The sequence below is a fragment of the Vombatus ursinus genome, unplaced genomic scaffold, assembly GCF_900497805.2.
Source record: "Vombatus ursinus unplaced genomic scaffold, bare-nosed wombat genome assembly UNPS02014779.1, whole genome shotgun sequence".
NCBI classification, from domain to species: domain Eukaryota; kingdom Metazoa; phylum Chordata; class Mammalia; order Diprotodontia; family Vombatidae; genus Vombatus; species Vombatus ursinus.
In genome coordinates this window covers 50,975,240-50,997,654 of record NW_020954557.1, presented here as the reverse complement: position 1 = coordinate 50,997,654, position 22,415 = coordinate 50,975,240, and the positions used below count along the sequence as shown (strand labels likewise).

At 36.2% G+C, this 22,415-nt stretch overlaps 1 protein-coding gene across 1 annotated transcript in view; it reads right to left on the bottom strand.

Moving 5' to 3' along the window:
* Positions 1-1,468: 1,468 nt before the first annotated feature.
* The window catches only part of LOC114045693 (sodium channel protein type 2 subunit alpha-like), a 158,082-nt gene continuing 137,135 nt past the window's right edge, over positions 1,469-22,415 (bottom strand). Inside the window, exons 22-26 of the mRNA XM_027865797.1 lie at positions 22,344-22,397; positions 20,534-20,674; positions 17,495-17,599; positions 12,718-12,988; positions 1,469-4,503 (exon numbers count right to left, since the gene is read on the bottom strand). Of these exons, the coding sequence (XP_027721598.1) occupies positions 3,320-4,503; positions 12,718-12,988; positions 17,495-17,599; positions 20,534-20,674; positions 22,344-22,397 (1,755 nt within the window). The 3' untranslated portion in view covers positions 1,469-3,319. The remainder of the gene's footprint in view (positions 4,504-12,717; positions 12,989-17,494; positions 17,600-20,533; positions 20,675-22,343; positions 22,398-22,415) is intronic.

Sequence of the window (22,415 nt, the reverse complement as noted above, 5' to 3'; positions counted from 1 at the left end):
ATTTGTGGGTCTTTGAGAATGGAGTTTCATTTGATTCCGATTCAAGTCAGCCTCAATTTCAATTACTCGAATGCTTCTTCCTCTGTGACTTTAGGTAAGTCATTTCTAATGACCATTTCTTCTCCATAGAAAGGAATTAAATGACAGAATCACTAAAGTCCCTTTCAGTTCTATCATGCTATTTTGAACTTTTTTTGTTGTGGGTGGTGGTGGTGATTGAAAGCCCTTTCAGCCCACTTCCCCTCAAAATCGTTTTCTGTAAGGGTTTTCAATTATCCCTTTTCCCCAGTAATCAGGCTTTTCATATTACAAATATGAAAAAATCACTGCCCTGGGCTTCAAATGAGATAGTAATTGTAAAGTGCTTAGCACAAGTGCCTGCCACAAAGTAAGTGCTATATAAACGTTAGCTATCATTAGCTGTTTTACCTAGGTGTTAAGAATAATAATTTATAATAAGACACAACCAAATGGCCAGCTTCCTTTGGTTGGGAGCAGGAAAGCAGCCTTTTCACTCACTGCTTTGGTTACTCCTTCATGGTCTTTGCATACTGTCACAGGATAGTGACCCCTCTGCTCAAAACTGAGAATGCCCTATATGCTGCTTTCTTGGGAAGCTTGTAGTGCCTGCCCCAGGTGCAAAAGTACCCAGCTGTCACTCTAAGAAGGGTGAAAGTCTGCATGCCTCCTCTTTTTTTAAAGCTCGCTAATACTGTCAGAATTTTTTTTTCCGTACCTAAGAGACAAACACCTTTCTCCCAAACCACTATGCTTTGCAGAATTTGGACACTACCAAGGATCACATTATTTTGCTAAAGATATTCAGAACTGTTTTATTCATAGCATTGCTAAAGAAAGTTTATTAATTCGCAAAAAAGGGGGTGGGTCTATGCTGGACTCAAGGAACTGTAAACTGTTTTCCAGTTTTAGTAATCTGTAGATCTATGAAAATTAGGTAATTTGTTGAAGTTCAAATTGATAAACACATTGGATTAGATTGCTAATCTATCTCACAAATAGCAAACCTTAATAAAATATATCGAATTATGATTACCTAAGAAGAGGATATGACTATATTTTTGTTTTGTTGATATGAATTAACACTGGCAGAGACGCTATTGTAAGTTTATTAGTATTCTGCTAACTAACCAACTTGTAGAAACGCCCAACGTAATTGTAAAACATAGTCATAGGACAACGGGGTACTTGTGAAAAGCAAACATTTGGTAGTAAATTCTGAAAGTGTATGACTAAACTTTATGCAGATACAACAGATCATTGTATCAGATTTGGTAGGATGAAGACTTTACATTTACCATTTGCACAGATACTAAAAGGCAAAATATCTTTTAAATGTCTGGTAAAATTACTCTCAAAGTACTTTGGCAATCAGGTGTTTGTTTTAGGGAAGTGGATGGAAATGAGTGATGTTTAACCTGCAATTTCAAAGCATCATTTTCATATTCAATTCAATTAAATTCACAAACATTTATTAAGCACATATGATTTATCAGACTCTGTGTTAGGAACAGAAAGACAAAATGAAAATGACCTTGCCTTCAGGAAGCTTACATTGTATTGGGGGGAAGCAAGCACATAGTTAAGTAAATATAAATTACATGCAAGGTAGAAGACTTCTTTTGGTGGGGGAGAGGGCTAGAGAGAATATGATTACCACATTAGTCAACATTTCATTGTTACATAATTTCACAAGACAGAAACTTTACTGTAGAGAAACATAAGGGGTAGAGGACTAAAAGGTGTATTTATATAGAGTCTCCCCAAAGGAATAATAGGTATGATAATTCAGTTCTGGGCAGCAAGCAGAGAAATATAACAATAGTTTGGTAAGAGAAACATACATTTTGATATATAGTCCGCAGATCACCGATGCTTCATGGACACTGAGTGCATCATTTTAACTGGTGAAAGCTTGAGAAGGACCTTGTTGACAAACATTTCTAGATCACCTATGCTCTACAGGGCACTGCATCGTGGCAGTAGATACATGATGTCTGTGATACTCTGCCCAAGTCATAGCTATTTGCCAAGACATGCACCATAGTATCAAATATCTAGTTAATTAACAGCAAGGATTTCATTGAGGAACAAAATCTTAGTCATGCTGAAAACTGAAGGTTGGTTAAGAAATACCAGCAGATAAGAAGAGAATTAAGGTTACAAAGTGACTTATAGTTGGGATATCTGAGGTATTTTAGGGTAGACAGGAACAGCATTTGGTTTCATAGAAAATAGTCAAGAAAAGACTTTGGAATTGCTGCCTTGCTTCAAAAAACTGTATGTGTTTTTATGATGGCAGTGAAGATCTTCACATCACTTTGAAGGTGTGGGTAAATAAAATATAGAGGAAATATAATAAGGAAGATGGGATATTGGGCAAAATACCTTTGAGCATAACCTCTATATTGCTTAGGTTGAATAGTTGGTATATCGAATAAAAGTCAGCAGCCTACCTATTAAGGTTAAGGACCTTAAGGGATAAAAAGTTCATCCTGATGCAAGATAGAATAATGGTAAGTGCTTTAAACTAGAGAAATCATTTTTATACACAATAGTTAGGATATCAAATTTCCTTATACATGAGCTAAAATCTCAGCAGCTGCAACTACTTTGATCATTACATTGCAGGGAATCAGTAAAACACTTTAATTTGCTGCTTTTCCAACAGAACGAATAAAAAAAAGTTAAGTACACATGTTCCTAATTGCATAAATTTGCATGTGTGATGTGGTGTGTGTGTGTTTGTGTGTTTGAGAGAGAGAGACAGACAGACAGAGAGACAGAGACAGAGAAAGAAAGAGAGAGATTGAGATTGGTGAGTGGGTAATGAATGGCAAGGATGTTATGACAAGAAGACAAAGGCAAAAGTAAAAATATTCTGCTCTTATGTTTTATTAAAACCAGGGAATTTAAATTCTACTTCTCTTAGTCCGTGGTCCCTACCATTCTGAGCAGCCTTTTTCTTTTCTCTGTCATAACAGACAACACTTATCAGAGTTGCTATAATACTGAATCACAGTTATTCAGTGAAGAGTTACTGTACTGAACCTATATCAGATTGCATACCATCTTGGCGAAGGGAAAGGAGAGGGAGGAGGAAAAATTAATGTAAAAGTGAATGTTGAAAACTAAAAATAAATAAATAGAAAATAGTATACAGTTAGAAGCATCAACAATGTATTGTTCTGTTTTTGTTTGGTAAAAACCAGTTGGCTTGGCAAAGATTTACCAAAATAGTCCAGTTCATAGAATAAGTCTCCTTCATAAATTGTAACCAATTGCTGACAAAATAGGATTCCTACTTTTCTTTTTCCCTGTCAGTTTTGCCTTTGTCTTCCTTTTCTATCTGGTCCGTTTCAAGTTTCTCTCTGTCTTGCTCTATTCTACTATCCAAAAGTATGGAAGTGGGAGAAGGGCTCAAATCACCTACTTTCTCTAGAGGTGAGTTCTCATGAACTTTATCAAATACTATGTCTTCTTTAACAGTCAACTTCTCCCTATCTTCACCTTTGATATTATATGTACCTAATACATTTTGCCTTAAGTAGAAACGTCGAAAAGCACGCTGAATAACAAGAGCTGATACCTCCTCTTGTTTTCGTTTTAGAGTAGTTGTAACTGGTTCATAGGTAATTTGAAAAAGACATGATGACAGAAACTGCTTGCGCATCGGTAAATGGATGCAGTCAAATGCTTCACTTTCTCCTACAATGTACTTTGTAAAAGCAATTAAGACATCAATATAGAAAACTCGATCACCTCTGACTATGGGCAGATCCATGGCTACGAGCTGGACTTTGTTTGGCTTTGCTATAAGAAGAGGTGGATCCAATGAAGCAGCAAACTCAGAGAGCTGACTGTAGCCTATGAAATGAGTGGCACTGGGATCAAATTCCCTCCAAACCTCATAAAAATTGTTAAAAGCTTCCTCACTTAGTGGCTGAGCATTTTCTTTAGTCACAACACTGCAAAACTCCAGGATAACAACAGTGAACATGTTTACAAGAACAATAAAGGATATAATGATATAACTCACAAAATATAAAATCCCCAAAGAGGGATTTCCACAATCTCCTTTCACAGAACTTCCTGGGTGCACTTTTTCAGGGTCACAGTCTGGTGGTCCTGTGATAAGAATTGGTTCTAGCAGACCATCCCAACCAGCAAACGTGGTAATTTGGAAGAGGCAAAGCATGCTATTGCTAAAGGTTTCAAAGTTGAACATGTCGTTAATTCCAGCATCCTTTTTAACATAGGCAAAGTGGGACATTCCAATGATAGCATAGATAAACATGACTAGCAAGAGCAAAAGCACAATATTCAACAAAGCGGGAAGGGACAGCATCAGAGCATAGACTAGTAAACCTATGCCCTTTGCTCCTTTAATGAAATTCAGAAGTCGTCCGCATCTGATGAGACGGATCACCTGCACTTGGGCATAAGTCAGGAGATATCTGTCTGTCAAATGAGGTTGTAGTACAACTGTGGAAAAATATGAAAAAGAACATGTTTAAAAGTCCATCATCTTAAGCCCATTGCCTAGCCAAAACAAAACAAAACACAACAAAAAAAAACCCAACATCCATCAGGAGTTCATAAATCACACATTTGATCTTCTTCCCTTTCTTCTTTGAGAAGTAGCACAAGGCAATCTGCATAACCCAGTTTAGTTACCTTGGAAGAAGGTGGAATTCATAAATGCAAATGGAAATAGAGCATGCATACTTTTCTAAACCCTTCAAAGACCTTAAAGGGGGTAAAGATTGAAGAGGAGGAATACCATTCAGAGTGCTGGATCTCTGCTAAGAATAGAGCTACAGGTGTAAATAAGGGGGAGGAACACATCCAGAGACACAGATTTGACAGTGGGAAGGAATCTCCACTACAATTTACTCAACATATTGTAATCCAGACTCCTTGGAAAACTTCAAAAAAGGCGGAACTCCTTACAGCTCAAGACAACCCATTCTATTTTTGGATAGCTTTAATTTAAAAAAAAAAGTGGTGTGTGTGTGTGTGTGTGTGTGTGTGTGTGTGATATCAAGCTTAAATCTCTTTCTGCAACTTCATTCTATTACTCCTAATGGGGCCAAAAAGTACAAATCTAATCCTTCTTTTACACAATATGTCTTAAAATGGGTGAAGACAGCTGTCTCAAGTCTACTCGAGGCCAGACATGCCATGTTCCCTTAACTGATATTCTTATATTATGGGCTCAAAGTCCTTCATCATTGTGGTTGCCCCCTTCTAGACTTATGTATATATCTCTTAATATAATCCAAGATCGCAGTTATTTTGGATTCCACATCACACTGCTGACTCATATTGAACTTGTAGGCCACTAAAACCCTGACGTTTTTGGAACAATGGCTATTTATCACGCCTTCTTCACTTTATATTTATGAAATTATTTTTATTTTGTTTCTAGTCTAGTTAAAGATTTTATATTAGTTTACACTGAATTTCATATAATCCTGTGTGTTAGGTATCAATCTTCCTAGATTTGCGTTAACTGAAAGTTTGATAAGCATGCCATTTATGCCTTTATCCAAGTTATTGACAAAATATTAATTAGGATGGAGCCAAGCATAGATCCCTGGGGTACTCTCCTGCAGAATTCCTATCCTTCTGACAATGAATCATTAACAGTTCTAAGTTCAGCTATCCAACCAGTTCTAAATTCAACTGATTGTATTTTCAAATAATCTATATTCTCTTTCCATCTTTCATCTTCTTTCCATCTTTTCTACAAAAACTTTGCTTAAATCTGGGTAAAGTATATCCGCAGCACTCCCCTCATCTATTAGTCTAGTAATTCTGTCAAAAAATGAAATGAGGTTAGTCTGACATGAATCAGTCAGGATAAATCCATAATGGATCTTTGTAATCACCACTTCTTTTTCTAGATATTCATCATGCATCTTGTCCATGATTCGTTCTATTATTTCCCTTAAAAACAAAGTGAAGCTCAATGGTCTATTGTGGACAAACTCTATTCTACCCCCACTTTTTTTCAAAAACTGAGACAACTTTTGTCCTTCTGCAGTCTTGCGTTAGAAGCAGCACGGCATAGTGGTGAAAGTGCCAGATATACAATCAAGATAATCTGATTTCAAATCACGTGTGTGATCACAATTAATTGTGTGACCAAGGTCAAGTCATTTAACTGCTTTGATTCTCACTTTCCTCATGTGCAAAATAAAGGGATTAGAATAAATGGAATGGATGGCATCTGAAGTTCAGTTATCAATTTATGATCCTATATTCTTCTGTTTTCCATAATTTTTCAAGTATTGACAATTACCTGGCAATCACATCTGCCAGGTTTTTTAGTATTTATGGATACAGTTCATCTGGGCCAGGAAAATGAAATTCTTCAAGGGTAAGTAGGTGCTCTCTTACTATCTCTTTATGTGTCTTGGATATCAATTCCCTGTTAATCATTTTGGTTCTGTCATTTCTGCTGTAAGGATCATTTCATTTGCAGAAAAAACTATCAAAGAAATAAGCAGCTCTGCATTTTATTGTCAGGTATCATTATTTCATTGACCCCGAGGATGGAAGGAGGGAGGAAGACAGGGGGAGGAGGAGAGGTTCAGCAGCTGTCTTGATAACTGAAGTCCCCAATCATTACTATATCATGCTTCTATGCTAGGCTTGAGATCCATTTCTCCAAATCCACATTTATGTCTTCCGTCCAGGTGATCTGTAATATGCTCCAATAATAAAAAAAAATTTGCTTCCCCCATGACTGACCTTCACCCAAATATTCTCTGTGATGGTCCCTTGGATAGGGTGCTTGAATTTCCTCACATGAATAGATTTTCTAAATATACAAATTTTCCCTCCTTATCCTATTTCTTTGGAATAAGGGACACATATCCAGACTTTAATCTAAGAACGGGTTCCAGCCCATTAAGTTTCAGAAATAACCATGAAGTCAAATTTGCCTTCTTTTGTTAGAATCTCTGGTTCCTTGTTTCTTGCTTCAACTCTGATCAATTTATGCATAGATCTTTGATGCTGTAAGTTTTACTACTGGTACTTTCTTTGATTTTCTTTCTGTGAATTTCTATCCTTCCTTTTTCTTTTTAACTCCCTATAGTATCTAAATTTGTGGCTACATATAGTCAGTCTTCTCCCGTCCCCAAGAACTTTTCATTTGATTTTCAACAAATACAATATTATTAAACTGTTTTAACAAAAATATATTGCATTTCTGGGCAGGAATCTGTCAACTCTCAAATGTCTACTTGCAAATATTGAAAGCTAGGCTCTAGAAATCTAAATCAATTTTTCAAATACTGCATTCTTAGTTAGCTGTTTATTTCCAGTTATGTTCTCTTATTCATTCCTTGCCTTCAATGGAAAACAATGAGGAAAATAGAAACCGTATGCCCCTATGGTGATCAATTTCTTGTTCAAGTCTTCAGAATCACTGATAATACTAATGAAGTTCTTCTGGAAGTGTCATTTTGACCCATTTGAATTAGCAGAAGTAAATAGTTGTTATCCATTTTAGTAAATCTTGGAAGTCTTTACCATGGTTTGGCTACATGCTCTAGGAAGACAAAAGATCTCTCCATTATTGTTTTAGGCCATAAGTGAATGATGGGTAGGATTTTAATAGATGGAAATAAAGAGATGGGAATTTGGGATAAAAACATGGCATGAGTAATTATATGAATATAAGAAGGCATAAGACACATTTATGCAGAAAAGGAACATAAAGTCATCCAGTCTGGGGCTGAAGGTTTGTATTTGAAAGTAGTGAAATGAAAGATTATAAAACTAGATTGGATTTAGATGATAAAAGGTTGGTGTGAGCCCATAGTAAGTACTTAATAAATGTGTATATAACTGTTTTGATTGTCTTTGGAAGACTGGCAGAGTTTTGTTCAAGGTATGGCATCAATATTCTGATTCAACTGAAGTTGGTAAAGTAGTGGTATTCTGAAACATCCTTCATGACTATTAGGCCTAGACATGTGACCAAACTACATTTGGCTTCTCCATAATTTTTGCTGCTGTCATTCAAAATCTTCTTCTTCTTCTTTGTTTTTTTTAGCAGCATCATTTTTAAATTATTTTTTAACAGGTTATACATGTGTAGTGATGCAAAACATTTCCATAGTAGTCATGTTGAGAAAAACTAATTATATTTCCCTTAATCCGATCCTGCCCCCATTTAGTCTATTCTCTCTTTTGACCCTGTCCCTCCTCAGAAGTGTTTGCTTCTGATTACCTCTTCCCTCAATCTGTCCTCCCCTCTATCAGCCCCCTGCTCTCTTGTCTCCTTCCCAGCCTATTTTACTGTAGGGTAAGATAGATTTCTATACCCACTTGAGTGTGTGTGTTATTCCCTCCTTAAGCCAAATCCTATGAGAATAAGATTCCCTCTCACCTTCCCCCACTTCCCCTCCACTGTAAAAGCCTTTTCTTGTCTGTTTTATGTGAGATAATTTACCCCATTCTACCTCTCCCTTTCTCCTTCTCCAGTATAATCCTCTCTCACCCCTTAATTTTATTCTCTAGATTCACCCCTTCCTCTTCAACTCACCCTGCACCCTCTATCTATCTATCTATCTACATACTTATAATTTTTCCCTCCAACTACCCTAATACTGACAAAGGTCTCATGAGTTACAAATATTATCTTTCCATGAAGGAATATAAACAGTTCAACTTAATAAGTCTCTTATGATTTCTCTTTCCTGTTTACCTCTTCATGTTGCATTTGAGTCTTATATTTGAAAGTCAAATTTTCTATTCAACTCTGGTCTTTTCATCAAGAATGCTTGAAAAGTCCTCCATTTCACTGAATATACATTTTTCCCTTAAAGGATTATATTCAGTTTTACTGGGTAGGTGATTCTTGGTTGTAATCCTATCTCCTTTGCCCTCCAGAATATCATATTCCAAGGTCTCTGGTCCCTTAATGTAGAAGCTGCTAAATCCTATGTTATCCTGATTGTGTTTCCACAATACTTGAATTGTTTCTTTCTGGCTGCTTGCAGTATTTTCTCTTTGACCTGGGAACTCTGGAATTTGGCTACAATATTCCTAGGAGTTTTCTTTTGGGGATTTCTTTCAGGAGGTGATTGGTGGATTCTTTCAATTTCTATTTTGCCCTCTGGTTCTAGAATATCAGGGCAGTTTTCCTTGATAATTTCTTGAAATATGATGTCTAGGCTCTTTTTTTTTTTTTGATTGTGGCTTTCAGACAATCCAATAATTTTTAAATTCTCTCTCCTGGATCTATTTTCCAGGTCAGTTGTTTTTCCAATGAGATATTTCACATCATTTTCTATTTTTTCACTCTTTTGGATTTGTTTTACAATTCTTATAAAGTCACTAGCTTCCAATCATTTCATTATAATTTTTAAGGAAGTGTTTTCTTCAATAAGCTTTTGAACTTCCTTTTCCATTTGGCCAATTTTGCTTTTTAGGGCATTCTTCTCCTCATTGACTTTTTGGACCTCTTTTACTATTTGGGTTAGGCTATTTTTTAAGGTGTTATTTTCTTCAGTATTTTTTTTTGGTCTCCTTTAGCAAACTGTTGACTGCTTTTCATTGTTTTCTTCCATCACTCTCATTTCTCTTCCTAGTTTTTCCTCTACTGTTCTTACTTGTTTCTAAAAATCCTTTTTGAGCTCTTCCATGGCCTGGAACGGATTTGTATTTTTCTTGGAGGCTTTGGATGTAGGAGTTTTGACTGTGTTGTCTTCTTCTGGTTGTATGTTTTGGTCTTTGTTACCAAAGAGAGATTCTATGGTCTGACTTTTTTTTGCCTTTCTTGCTCATGATCTCAGCCAATTCCTTGAGTTTTAAACTCTTTGTTAAGGTAGGGGTCTGCTTCCAGTGTGGAGAATATGCTGTTCCAACCTTTGGGGATTTTGTGCATCTATTTTCAGAGATATTTCTAGGGACCTGTAAATATTCAATTCTTCCAAGATGGTATGATAAGGGGCAAGGTGTTTACTCCTTATTACTCCTCTTTTCTGCATTGGAACTGTGAGGAGGATTTCCTCTCCACCACCACTACAAGCTCCACCTAGCCAGTACTCCTCCTCACCCTAGTACCATCACTCAGAACTGTGATCCAGAACCAAGCACAGGCAAAGCAAGAGAATCCTGCACCAACAGAAAGATCCCTGCAATCCCCCTCTGATCAGCCACTTCATTCCCTGTCAGTCTGTGGGCCAAAAGCTTTGGAAGCAGCTGCTGCCCTGGGGCCACGCATGGGAACTGGGGCTGGAACTGAGCTTCTATTTCACTGTGGTCACAGACTTTTCCTACTGACCTGCTAAGTTGTCTTTGGCATTCATGGGTTGATAAGTCTGGAAACTGCCACAGTTGTCCATGATTCAGTCCTCTGAGGGCTGCTCCCGGTTCTCTGAGGCCTGCCTTGCCTGTGTACCCATACTAAACTGCACTCCTCTCCCTCCCTGGTGCAGTATACCTTTCTGATCAATCATCCAGGCTGTCTTGACCTGGAAATTTGTTTCACTTTGTCTTTTTGTGGGTTCGGCTGCTTTAGAATTGTTTAGAGCCATTTTTACAGGTATTTGGAGAGGTTTGGGGGAGAGCTCAAGCACGTCAAAGCTTTTTCTCTGCCATCCTGGCTTTGCCTCCCATTTATATTCTTCTTACATTTTAACCCCTGCCCTTCCCCAATGTGCTCTGTGATCCACTGACACTATCCTTCTAGCTGTTTCTCAAAGAAGACAGCTCTTTACTCCATCCATTTTCACTGGCTGTCTTCCATGATTGGAAAGTTCTTCCTCCTCCTCATCTCCATCTACTGGCCTCCCTGGATTCCTTCAAGTCCCAACAACAACAACAAAAAAATCTTTTACTGGAAGCTTGTCCCAATCTCTGTTATTTCTACTGCTTTCCCTCTGTTGATTATTTCCAAGTTATTCCCTTATATACTTTGTTTTCATATAGTTACTTCAAAACTACCTTAGTCATCAGACTGAAAGACTTTGAAATCAGTGACTGTTCATTGCCTTTCTTTGTATCCCTGGAGTTTACCGCACTGCCTATCACATACTAGGTGCTTAAAAATGTTTATTGACTGAATGAATTACTCCATTCAACATCAAGTACAGGGGTAAAATTCAATAGCTAAGTTCTAAAACAGAGGATCCTGGACATGGAGACTCACAAATACAGAATTACAAATGTGAGCATTGGAATGGATATCAGAGATCATATAGGACAGTCTGAATCTAAAGAAGAATCTTAAGTATTCAACTATATTTATAACACATTTATTAAGCTCAATGCTTGGAGTACAAAGATAAAAACAAATTAATCATTAAAAAGTGGTCAGCCAGCCTTTATTTGAAGATATCCAGTGAAGGGGAGTCCACTACCTTCTAAGTAGCTGATTCCACTTTGGGACGGCTCTAATTATGAGCAGGTTTCTCCTTACCTCAAGGCCAAATCTACCCCTGCAACTTCCATTCAGAGTTACTGATTCTATTGTCCTGAACAAAGTAGAATATTTTTATTTCTCTCCTACATGACATCCTTGCAACTACTTGAGGATCACCTCTATAAGTCTTCTGTTTTTTAAATAAACATCCCAATTCCTCCTCCAGTCAATCCTTGTATGTCATGATCTCTTGGAGCTTTGCCCTCTTGCTCACCCACTTATTAATATGGTTACCTATATCTTTCATAAACTTTGGTACCCAGAACTGAACACAGTCCTCCAAGCATGATCCAACCAAGGTAAAGTAGAGCAAGACTGTTTGTCTGTCATATGTGTGTGTGTATGTAACATACACATACACACACACTTTATTTTCAGGGATCTCTCTACTTTTTTCTGTCTGTTGTGTCACACTCTTGATTCATATTGAGCTTGCAGTCCACTAAACCCTTGATTATTTTTTTATCATGGATTATTATCTATCTTTCATTTGTGAGGTAAGTTCTAATGAACTCAAGCATCAATCTTTACATTTCTCTCTATTCAATTTCACTTTATTGTATCTGGTCCACCCACTAACTCATACAGTTGGATGAGAAGTAACAGAATCCTGTTACCCCTGTGTTTCAATAAAATAGTCAACATAAGGTTATTGTTCTCACTCACGATTCATTCCTGTAATTCATATAGTAATAATTTACTTTGATCATGCTAAGTGAATACAAACTTAAGTTTTGGTTCTGATACTAGACTAAAAGGATTAGAATTTAAGAATACCTCAAAGATCAAGCTCATAATTTGAGATGGTTCACTTTTTTAATCATAAAGGAAACAAAATAGAGATAGGATGAACATTTTTTATAAAAAATTTAAATATAATTGTAACAACTTTTTGGTGTCAGTTGATGTACCTGGTTTTTCTAGAATTAATTACCTTCCTTCAAAGGAGGCAAGAAATATTTAAGAATAACCATGGCTCTAACTACCAGACTGATATGTCTGTTTACTTTTCTTCTCTATCTCTACACTGACAGGGTCTTCATTGATAACTTTCACTGATTTATTTATTTTTCTTCTGGCACTTTTGCCTCAGAACTGACACATGGACAAATGTATGATTTATGTGATATTTTTTTAACTCTTCTCTCTTCAAAACTGTTGATAATATTTTGAAAAAGATTCAAGAATCTTAAGGTCTTTCTGCCTGATTTAATATCAGTCTAAATCTACACTTGATAAGTAAACGTCCTTACCCATAATGGAGAGATGGACTACCACAAAATCAAAGATGTTCCAGCCTATGGTAAAGTAGTATTGGCGGAGGCCGATGAGTTTCAGTACACATTCTCCCGCAAAGAGACCAATGAACACCAGGTTGATCTGGTACAAGATGTTGCTTGTATAGGCACTTTGGGTATCTGTTTCCACCATCATGGTCACCATGTTAAGACAGATGAATACTATAATGATGATCTCAAAAGCATCTTTGGTGACTAAGTCAAATACATATCCCTGGAATTTGTTCTGTAATAATGGAGTGAATATTAAAATGTAATTAAAATCATTGGACTCACAAAACTCATCTAATTAAAGTATAATTGCATGTTTTAACTCAAATTCGACAAATTTTAGACTCTCACTACAGTAAGGCACATGAGAAAGATTTTTTTTTTGCCAAGAGTGTATCATTATAGTGTCTGCAATACTGATGGATCTTCAACTGGCAGTAGTATCAAATGATTTATCAATTTTTCTATCTCCAACTTCTTCATCAAGTTGTTAATGATCTATAAACATATACCTAAATGCACTACTGAGCCTATTGAAAGAAGTCTGTAATATCTTTTTTCTTAATGTTTCATAATGTAAACAATACTACACTAATTTTCTTACTTTGCAAATTTTGTTTTCTTTCCATTTGGGTTATTAAGCAAAAGCATTCGTATCAAAATTTACTCTCTCTACCAATCCTCATATATTATTTCATTCACTAATTCCTTCATAATTGTATATATAAACACAAATAATATACTGTTTTGTATAACAATATTTTTCAAGATTCATTTAAAAATATTGAGCTTCCCTAGAGCTTGAACATCATATTCATTACTTAATGAAATCAGCAATCAAAATGCTCCTACTAGGGTGCAATGCATTATGTTAGGTGCTGGGAGTGAGGTTGGAAACTTACAAATGTAAATCTCTAAGATAAGAGAACATATTTAAACATCTGTAGCAAACTCACCTCACATTACTCCAATGCCACAAATTTTTTTGGGAGAAATCATAGTAAACTAATGCAGGTATAATATTTAGAATACCTATCAGGTCTGTCTTAAATAGAAAGATAGAAGACAAATAGGGAAATAAATCCAAGAGAGTGAAGAGAGATTAAGAGAATACCTAACTGTCCTCAATATTAATTCATTTCTCCTGACTGAACTACTTTTCCACATAATTAGGTGGCACAGTGGATAAAGCACTGACCCTGGAATCAGAAAGACCTGAGTTTAAATCTAGCCTCACACCCTTACCAGCTTTGTGACCCTGGCAAGTCATTTAACCTGTGTTTGCCTCAGTTTCCTTATATGTGAAATGAGGATAATAGCAGCACCTATACCTCAGAGTTGTGAGGATCAAGTGAAATAATAATTGTAAAGTACTTAGCACTATCTGGCACATAGTGTGATATACATGTCAGCTATCATTGCATGATTTCTGACTATCAATGATCTTTGTAAAATGGAATAGAAAACAGAAATGAAGGACAAGGACTATTGTTAGACTCACAAATCATGCTTTAAAAAAGGGGGAGAAGATTCTTTAAAATACAGGTGAGTAAACTGCTAGGCATAAACTCTAAGATCAAAGATGAGAAGAAAGCTACCACATAAGGCAAAATAGTCATAATAGCACTTTTTTGTGTTAATATAAAATTGTTACCACCTAGGTAATGGTTGAACTAATAATGAATGGTGTATGAATGTAATGAAATATTACTGAGGTGTAAAAAATGATGAACATAAGAAAACTTGGGAAGTCTTAAATGAAATGACATCATATGAAGTGAGTAGAATCAGGAAATCAATATTTAACGTGGCTAAAATATAACTGGTTTTTTGTCTGCTTGTTTTAAGGCAAGGTTCATTGAATGGGCACAAAAGGACTATATCCAGAAATGATTAATATGAAAACAAATGCCAACAACAAAGCTTAATATAAAATAGGCCGGTGAACTTGAATTTGAATCCTAGATAAATTTCAGAATGCATCATTAAATATATGGTTTTTAGAGGTTTTACAAAGGGAAACATGAGCTATTAAAATCATCATGGGTTCCTTATGAACAAGTCAAGCAAGCATAACATAACGTCCTTCTTTTAACACAATTATTAGACTGGTAAACCAGGAAAATACCTACATATAGTTTACATGGATTTCACCACGTCATTTATTTTTCAGGTTGTGCTTACTTCACTTGGCATTTCTCACAATATCTTTGTGGAGAAAACATGGATATGGCACCACTACTTCTATCTTGACTGTGAACCCTCAAGACAAAGTTATGTCAGGTTCAAAGTACTGTTTGGGGACACACTGATTCAAAAAATATATCTTACCATCTCCCTACTGATATGTTTATTTTTTACTAGTCAACCAGAGAGTGGAATAAGTTCAAAGTAAAGAATTTAATGCAATGCCATAGTAAGAAAAGTAGCAATAAAACATTTTTTCCACAAACTTGTGGCAGATAACCCTACAAATAAACATACATATGATCAGTTGGAATACTATACACAAAGTAAATAAAAACAGGAAGCTACAAACATGGAAAACACGTTTGGGCAAGAGATACACACAGAAAAGCCAAATATGAAGGGACCACATAGTAGAAAGGGACTCAAGCAGAGGGGCATTTCATGTCTTCAGTGTGGTGGGACTATCAATTTTTTCTATTGCCATCTTCTTGCCATCTTTGTGGATCCACTATTTGTTTGTCTCATGTGCTACAGAATTTCTGTCAATTATGAGATTACTGGTCAACACTGTCCTCTTTTTCATGTGTTTGCTTCCACACATATTTTATAGGACAGAAGTTTATATACAATGAAGGGATTGTACTTAATGATATATAAGGTCCCTTACAAATATAAAATAATAGGATACAAGTAACTCAAGAAATATTTATTGAATTAATTATTGAACCAGGAAAAAAATTGTAGCACACTTACTTGGTAAGGGCCTTATTTCTTAAATATATAGGCAACTGAGCCAAATGTATAAAAATAAGAGTCATTCCCCAAATTAATATATGGACAAAGGATATGAATAAGCAATTTTCAGAAAAAGAAATCCAAGCTATCAATGATCATATGAAAATGCTCTAATTCACTAATAATTAGAGAAATTCAAATTAAAACAACTCTAAAAAATCACACCTATCAGACTAGCTAATATAAAAAATGCTAGACAGAATGTGGAAAATGAGTACATTCATGCACTATTGGTGGAGTAGTAAACTGGTCTGACCACTGTGGAGAACAATTTGGAATTATGCCCAGAGGATTATAAAACTGTGTATACCCTCTGATAAAAGCAATACCACTAACTAGGTTTATATCCTAAAGAGATCAAAGCAAAAGGAGAAGGAAAAGGACCCACATGTACAAAAATATTTACAGCAGTTCTTTTTGTTGTGGCAAAGAATTGGAAATTGTGGGAATATCCACCAATTGGGGAATGACTGAACAAGTTGTGGTATATGATTATGATGGAATACTAGTGTGCTAGAAGAAAAAAAATCAACAGTATGGTTTTAGAAAAACCTGTGAATATTTACATGAACTGTTGCAAAGTGAAGTGAGCAGAACCAGGAGAACACTGTACATAGTAATAGCATTATTGTAATGATGATCATCTGTGAAGGACTTAGCTACTTTGATTAATACAATGATCCAAGAAAATTCCAAAGGACTTAGGATGACAAATGCTCTGTACCTCCAGAAAGTGAACTGATGAACTCTGAGTGCATACTGCTGCATATTGTTTTTCACTTTATTTTCTTGCTTTTTTTTTGTAACATGGCTAATATGAAGATACGTTTTACATGACATTTGTATAATGTATATCGTATTGCTTGACTTCTTAATGGGTGGTAGAAGGGCTGGAGTGAGGAAGGAGTAAAATTTGGAACTCAAAATTTTAAAAAATGAATGTCAAAAAGAAAGTATGTGTTAACACACCACTTTATTGTTCTACTCACCATCTTTATGATTTCCCAGACCAAAACTTTCTACCCTGGCTATCACTCCTAAAATTGGATTGTCTCACCAATTGGAATATAAGCTTCTTGAACACTGAAATTCACTTATATGTGTATTCTAAGCTCTCAGCATAGCCCCTACCACATAGTAAGTGTTTAATAAATGCTTTTCATCTAAAAAATGATACTGTGTGAAGTATACTGTTTATGTTCCTTCAGAGGTCATAACCTCAACTAAAGTCTTACAATGATACCTCATTGGGCTATGGAGGTGACCCTTTACTGTCAAAGGATATGCCTATGTGGCACAAGTTCTGTTAGGTCCTATTAGGTTGAAAAAGCTTTAAATGAAGGCCAATCATAGATTGGCAAACCAGGACCTATCTTGCTTAAAGGCTCATTGCAGGAAGATTTGATTTTTAATCCTGATTTTTTTTCTGGCCACAGTAATTCAGGAAACTAATCACGTTAAGGACTTAAAGAGTTGAATCCAACACTGGTAGAGGAATCACACACTTAAATTACTGAAAAGCATGAGTGACTATAATTTCTATACCACACAAAAGGACAGCAGAGCTGGGATAAGTCCTAAAATATAAATTATTAATATGACACGACTATGATAGATTGGTCAAAAATGAGAGAAGAGAGACTGGGATAGTCTAAAATTTATCAGCTTGTCTTTGGAAAAAAAAACATAAGATTTTCAAGGATGTAATAAAAACAATCTTCTGACAATCTGGATGAGAGGTAGTTATTTTGCTTACCCGTGGCCGAGGTATTGGATTTTGGGGTTTCTTACACCCCAATTTTTTCATCAAACTGTAGTATTTCTTCTGATTCTCTGTCATGAAAATACCTATGCCGCCAATGTAAAAAATAAAGAAAACTATTAAAATCATATTTCTTGTCTCAATTTCTCCCAATCAACTAATACTCATTTTTGGAGCCATGATAGTAGAGAATTTGGTTCCTTTAAAATGAACCTCACCCCTATAGCACTAAATAAAAACCTGTCTTAAAGAATTTATGTATTTTCATGTAGCTCTGGGTATATACAAGGATGTACATATATAAAATGACCAGAGTGCATATCTCAGGAATGATAGATGGTTTCATTACGGTGGGGGGTTAATCTAGGTGTTATTTAGCCATATTCTTAACTTTCTATTCATTATTGTTGCCTTTCTGAGCATTCTGCTTTTTTTGTTTAGTTGTTTTCATTTGAGTCTAATTCTTCGTGACCCTATTTGGGGAATTCTTTGCAAAGATACTGGAGTAGTCTGCCATTTCCCTCCCCAGATCATTTGACAGATGAAGAAACTGAGGTGAAAAGGATTAGGTGACTTGCCCAGGTTCACACAGCTAATAAGTGTCTGAGCCCAGATTTGATATAACAAAGATGAGTCTTCCTGCCTCCAGGCCTGGTGCTTTATGAATTGTGCCACCTACCTGCATTATACATATACATAGTTGCATAGTCACAAAAATGTATATGTGCATATGTGTACATGTACATATATAATAGCTAGCTTTCATGTAGTGCTTTTAAGCATGTTTGCACTTTACAAATATTATCTCATCTTATGCCTGAAACAACCCAAGGAGGAAGGTGTCATTGTTATTTCCACTTCACAGATGAGGAACCTGAGACAGACGGAGGATAAGCGAATTGCCCTGAGTCACACAACTAATAAGTGTCTGAGGCCAGATTTGAACACAGGCCTGCTCGACCTCTAACCCTCTATCCATTGCACCATCTAGATGCCTCGATGCATATATGTTATCTGTGAATGTGTCATATTCTCTTTTCTGAACATATAGTAAACTCCACAAGAACAGAGATTAAGTCTTAACTAAAATGTGTATCTCTAATAGCACAGTACCTGGCCCATAGACAAAACGTAATAATAATTGCTTTATCCATTTCTCTTAGCACATAAAACAATACTCTGAATGCATTAAGTACCTAATAAATTTACATTAAATTCAGCTGAATAAATGATAGCTTTAAGAGATAAGAATCTATAATCTAATGATTTATTGGGGTTTAGGGTGGTGGTAAAAAAAATCTCTACTCTCAATACCCACTTGTTCTCAGAGCCCTTGTAACTGTTTTTTTGTTCAAAAGAACCAACAAAATATTCTTGCAAAGTTCAATGATTTTTATAATCAAATAACACTTTCTCAGACTTCACTGTCCTCAAAATCTCAATTAGATTTTACACTATTGATTACTCCTCTTCAGATTCTTAAAACTTGGTTAGTGTGGCTTCTGCGCCTTGATCTGCTGAGAAGGAAAAGGGTGGAAGTAGGGATGATGACTTGGAGTGGGATGAAAAAGTTTGAGATAATTGATACAGCACGTACGATGGTTGATCATTACAGAAAATAAATCTGGAAGCTGTTCAGTTATGGGGACAATGGAGGAATAGGCTGGGTTGTAGCAAGAAGAAATTGGAAGTAAGGACTGGCAAAAGCAGGACAACATGCTATAGTGGAAGGATCATTGTAGGTCACGGCGACTGCTGTTCAGCTTGTTCTAAGTTACCAACTATTGACTTTCTGAACCAGTTTATCTACAGGTGAAGTGAGAGTTGGAGTCAATTATCTTCAGTGTCCTTTCCAGTTCTAAAATTCTCTAAGTCTATGAGATAAGAATAACAACTACTCTGAGTCTAAAGTTGGTGACTCATAACTCCACAGATGTTACTGGCCAAATCTGGATTGAGACATGTGTACACAATATAAACGGTGCATTTACCAATATAAATATATTGGTACACAATATAAACAGCTGGTGGCACAGGGGATAGAGTACTAGCCATGCAATCAGGAAGACCTAATATCAAATCTGGCCTCAGACACCTACTGGCTGGGTCACCCTAGCTAAGTCACTAAACTTTGTTTGTCCTAGCTTCCTCAACTGTAACATGGGAATAATAACAGCATTTACCTCTCAGGGTTGTTGTGAGGTTCAAATGAGATAGTATTTGTAAAAGCACTTTGAGCAGTACCTTGCACATAGTAGATGTTATGTAAATGTTTATTCTCTTTCCTTCTCCCTTATGCCCTTTAATCCCTTCCTTGCATCGTATAATTTAGCCATGCTGGCTTCCTCACTCTTCTGTACACACAATACACCATCTCCCATCTCCAAACCTTTACACCCCCTTCCTCACTTTTGCCTCTCGGAATCTCTAGTTTCCCTCAAGACTAAGTTAAAACACTACCTTCTCCATGAAAGTCTTTTCTGGTCCTTTCTAGCTGCTAGTATACCATCTCATAATTCCCTTGTGTCCATTTTATTTATTTTATGTACATACTCATATCTCTAAATGTTATGTCTGCCATTAAAATTTAAGGTCTTTGAGGTTAGGGACTATTAAATTTTTGTCTTTTTATTCTCAGAGCTTGTCACAGTGTCTAGCACAAAGTAAAGGCTTAATAATAAACTGCTTGTTGGTTGCTGGAGGAATTGGTTTTCCTAGCTGAAAGTGTTCTCTCTCTGCTCAAATCTTCCCAGAGCACTTTGCTTAGAACTCTCCTTAGCTTCAGTCACAGTCTGCTTCGGGTTATAGTTAACCATGTAAATGTGGCTTCTGCTACCCCCCTTCCCCCACCACACACTCTTCTGCCAGCTCCCTTACATAAGCTTCCTGGAGCAGGATTGTGTGTGCGTATGTGGGGGGGTGGGGGTGAGCATGGGTGCGTCCCTAATATCTAGTACTATACCTTAGTACAGAATAGTTTCTTAATAAAAGTTTATAGAATACAACTTGATTGAATAATCAAAGATTTGGAATACTTATCTTTATTTGTTGTTTGAAATGATTAATGACAACACTAATGAAGAAGACCAAGGGGAAGAATAATCCAAAGATAATAAAGGTGACAAAGTAAAGATATATGTAGAAATTGTTCTCATACTGAGGCTGACTTTCTACCTACACAAAGGAAAAAAACAGCAAATATTAGCAATATATCAGTATTGATCGAGGACTTCAATTTAATGCAATAACTCTTAGCAAGAACTGTGAGCATTTTTTCTGTATTATCTAGGGGCCACCATTTTGCTTTGATTTTGTTTTAAAAGTTTATTACATAGGCTTAAATTACATCATTCTTAGTTTATGTCAATCAACAAATAAACCCATAGGGTGGGAACCAAAGATATTCTGAAATCTGAAAATGAAACTCCACAGGTTTTGCAAGTTACATTAGCTCCACCTGTAAGGAGAAAGAACTGTTATACAATTCAGAGAACAGACAAATATTTGAAACATGGCTATAGTTCTCATCATTCTTGTGAAACAAATTCTACTTATTTAACTGATTCATTGTTCTTGGCAGCTTTTCATTTAATTAGAAGAATTATTTTTGAGAACCTTAGAAATTGAGTTTAAAGATGTCCCTCATAGAGGCAGCAGAGCACATAGTAGAAGAAATGAACTATGAACACAGAGAATGAACTATGGAGTCTGAATACAGATGGAAGCATCCTATTTGCTCTCCATTGCCTTTGTTGTTTTCTTTTATTGATTCATTCTTGTGGTTCCTCCCATTATTTCTAATTAAAGGATCATTATATTTTCTCAAACTTAAAATTTTGAGTCTGGGTCTATTTAGCCTCTGTGGCCATCACAACTTCATAGTCCAACATGTGACATTCATAATGATGGCTCTGGTATATATAAAAGAAGAAAGTGAAGTGGACTTGGAGTTAGGAGATGATGGCTTGAATTGTGACTTTGACAAAGACTTGCTCTGTGACCATGGACAAGAGATCTAATCTCTTAAAGGCTTTGTTTCCTTATCTTCAAAATACAGATAATACTTACCCTACCCTCTCTTGAAGGGTCAATATAGAAAAAGCATGTTTGACACATCAAAACATTAGATGATTGTGAGCTATTATTGTTTTTCCTCTGGGGAGGATTTATCCTCTCTGGGTAATACTGTTGACTCTCCACAGGACTTTTTCTACCATGTCATAGAAACCTATTCACCTTTGAAGCTTGCTCTGCCTCTGAACTACTCACACTGGAAATAACTTTTGCTCCTGTGACCCCTCTGTCTGCCAGAACCTCTACTGGAAGGAGGAGGCTAAGGCCAATCCCATCATCATTTCTCTTCAGGGTGGTTGTTGACTCATCATTATAGGACTTCATCTACAACTACGCCCCCTCACTAGGTGTTCTCAATTTCCCCTATTACAACTCCCTTTTAGGCGTTGTCTTCCCTATTAGAATAGAAGTTCTTTGAGGGATTTCTTTCTGTTCGTATTTGTATCCCTAGTATTTAGCACAGTGCCTGGCACATAGTAAGGGCATAATAAATACTTGTTAACTCATTGATTATGTGGGTGGTGGTGGTGGCAGCATACTGTAGTGGTAAGAGTACTTATTTTTTTTAATCCAAAAATCTGGGTTGGTGCTGACTCTTCTCCAACTATGTAACCCTGAGCAAATAATTTCCCTTCTTGGGCCTTTGTTTCTGTAAGATGATGATGATAATACCTGTACTACGTATCTCCCAAGGACAGGTTTTGTGAAGAGGTTAGCTAACTTTAAATATGAATAGTTATTATTAGGGGGTACATGGTCCCATACTTACATCAACTGCATCAACAGCTGCATTCATGATATCCAACCATCCTTGAAAGGTGGCCTGCAAATATTACATTTA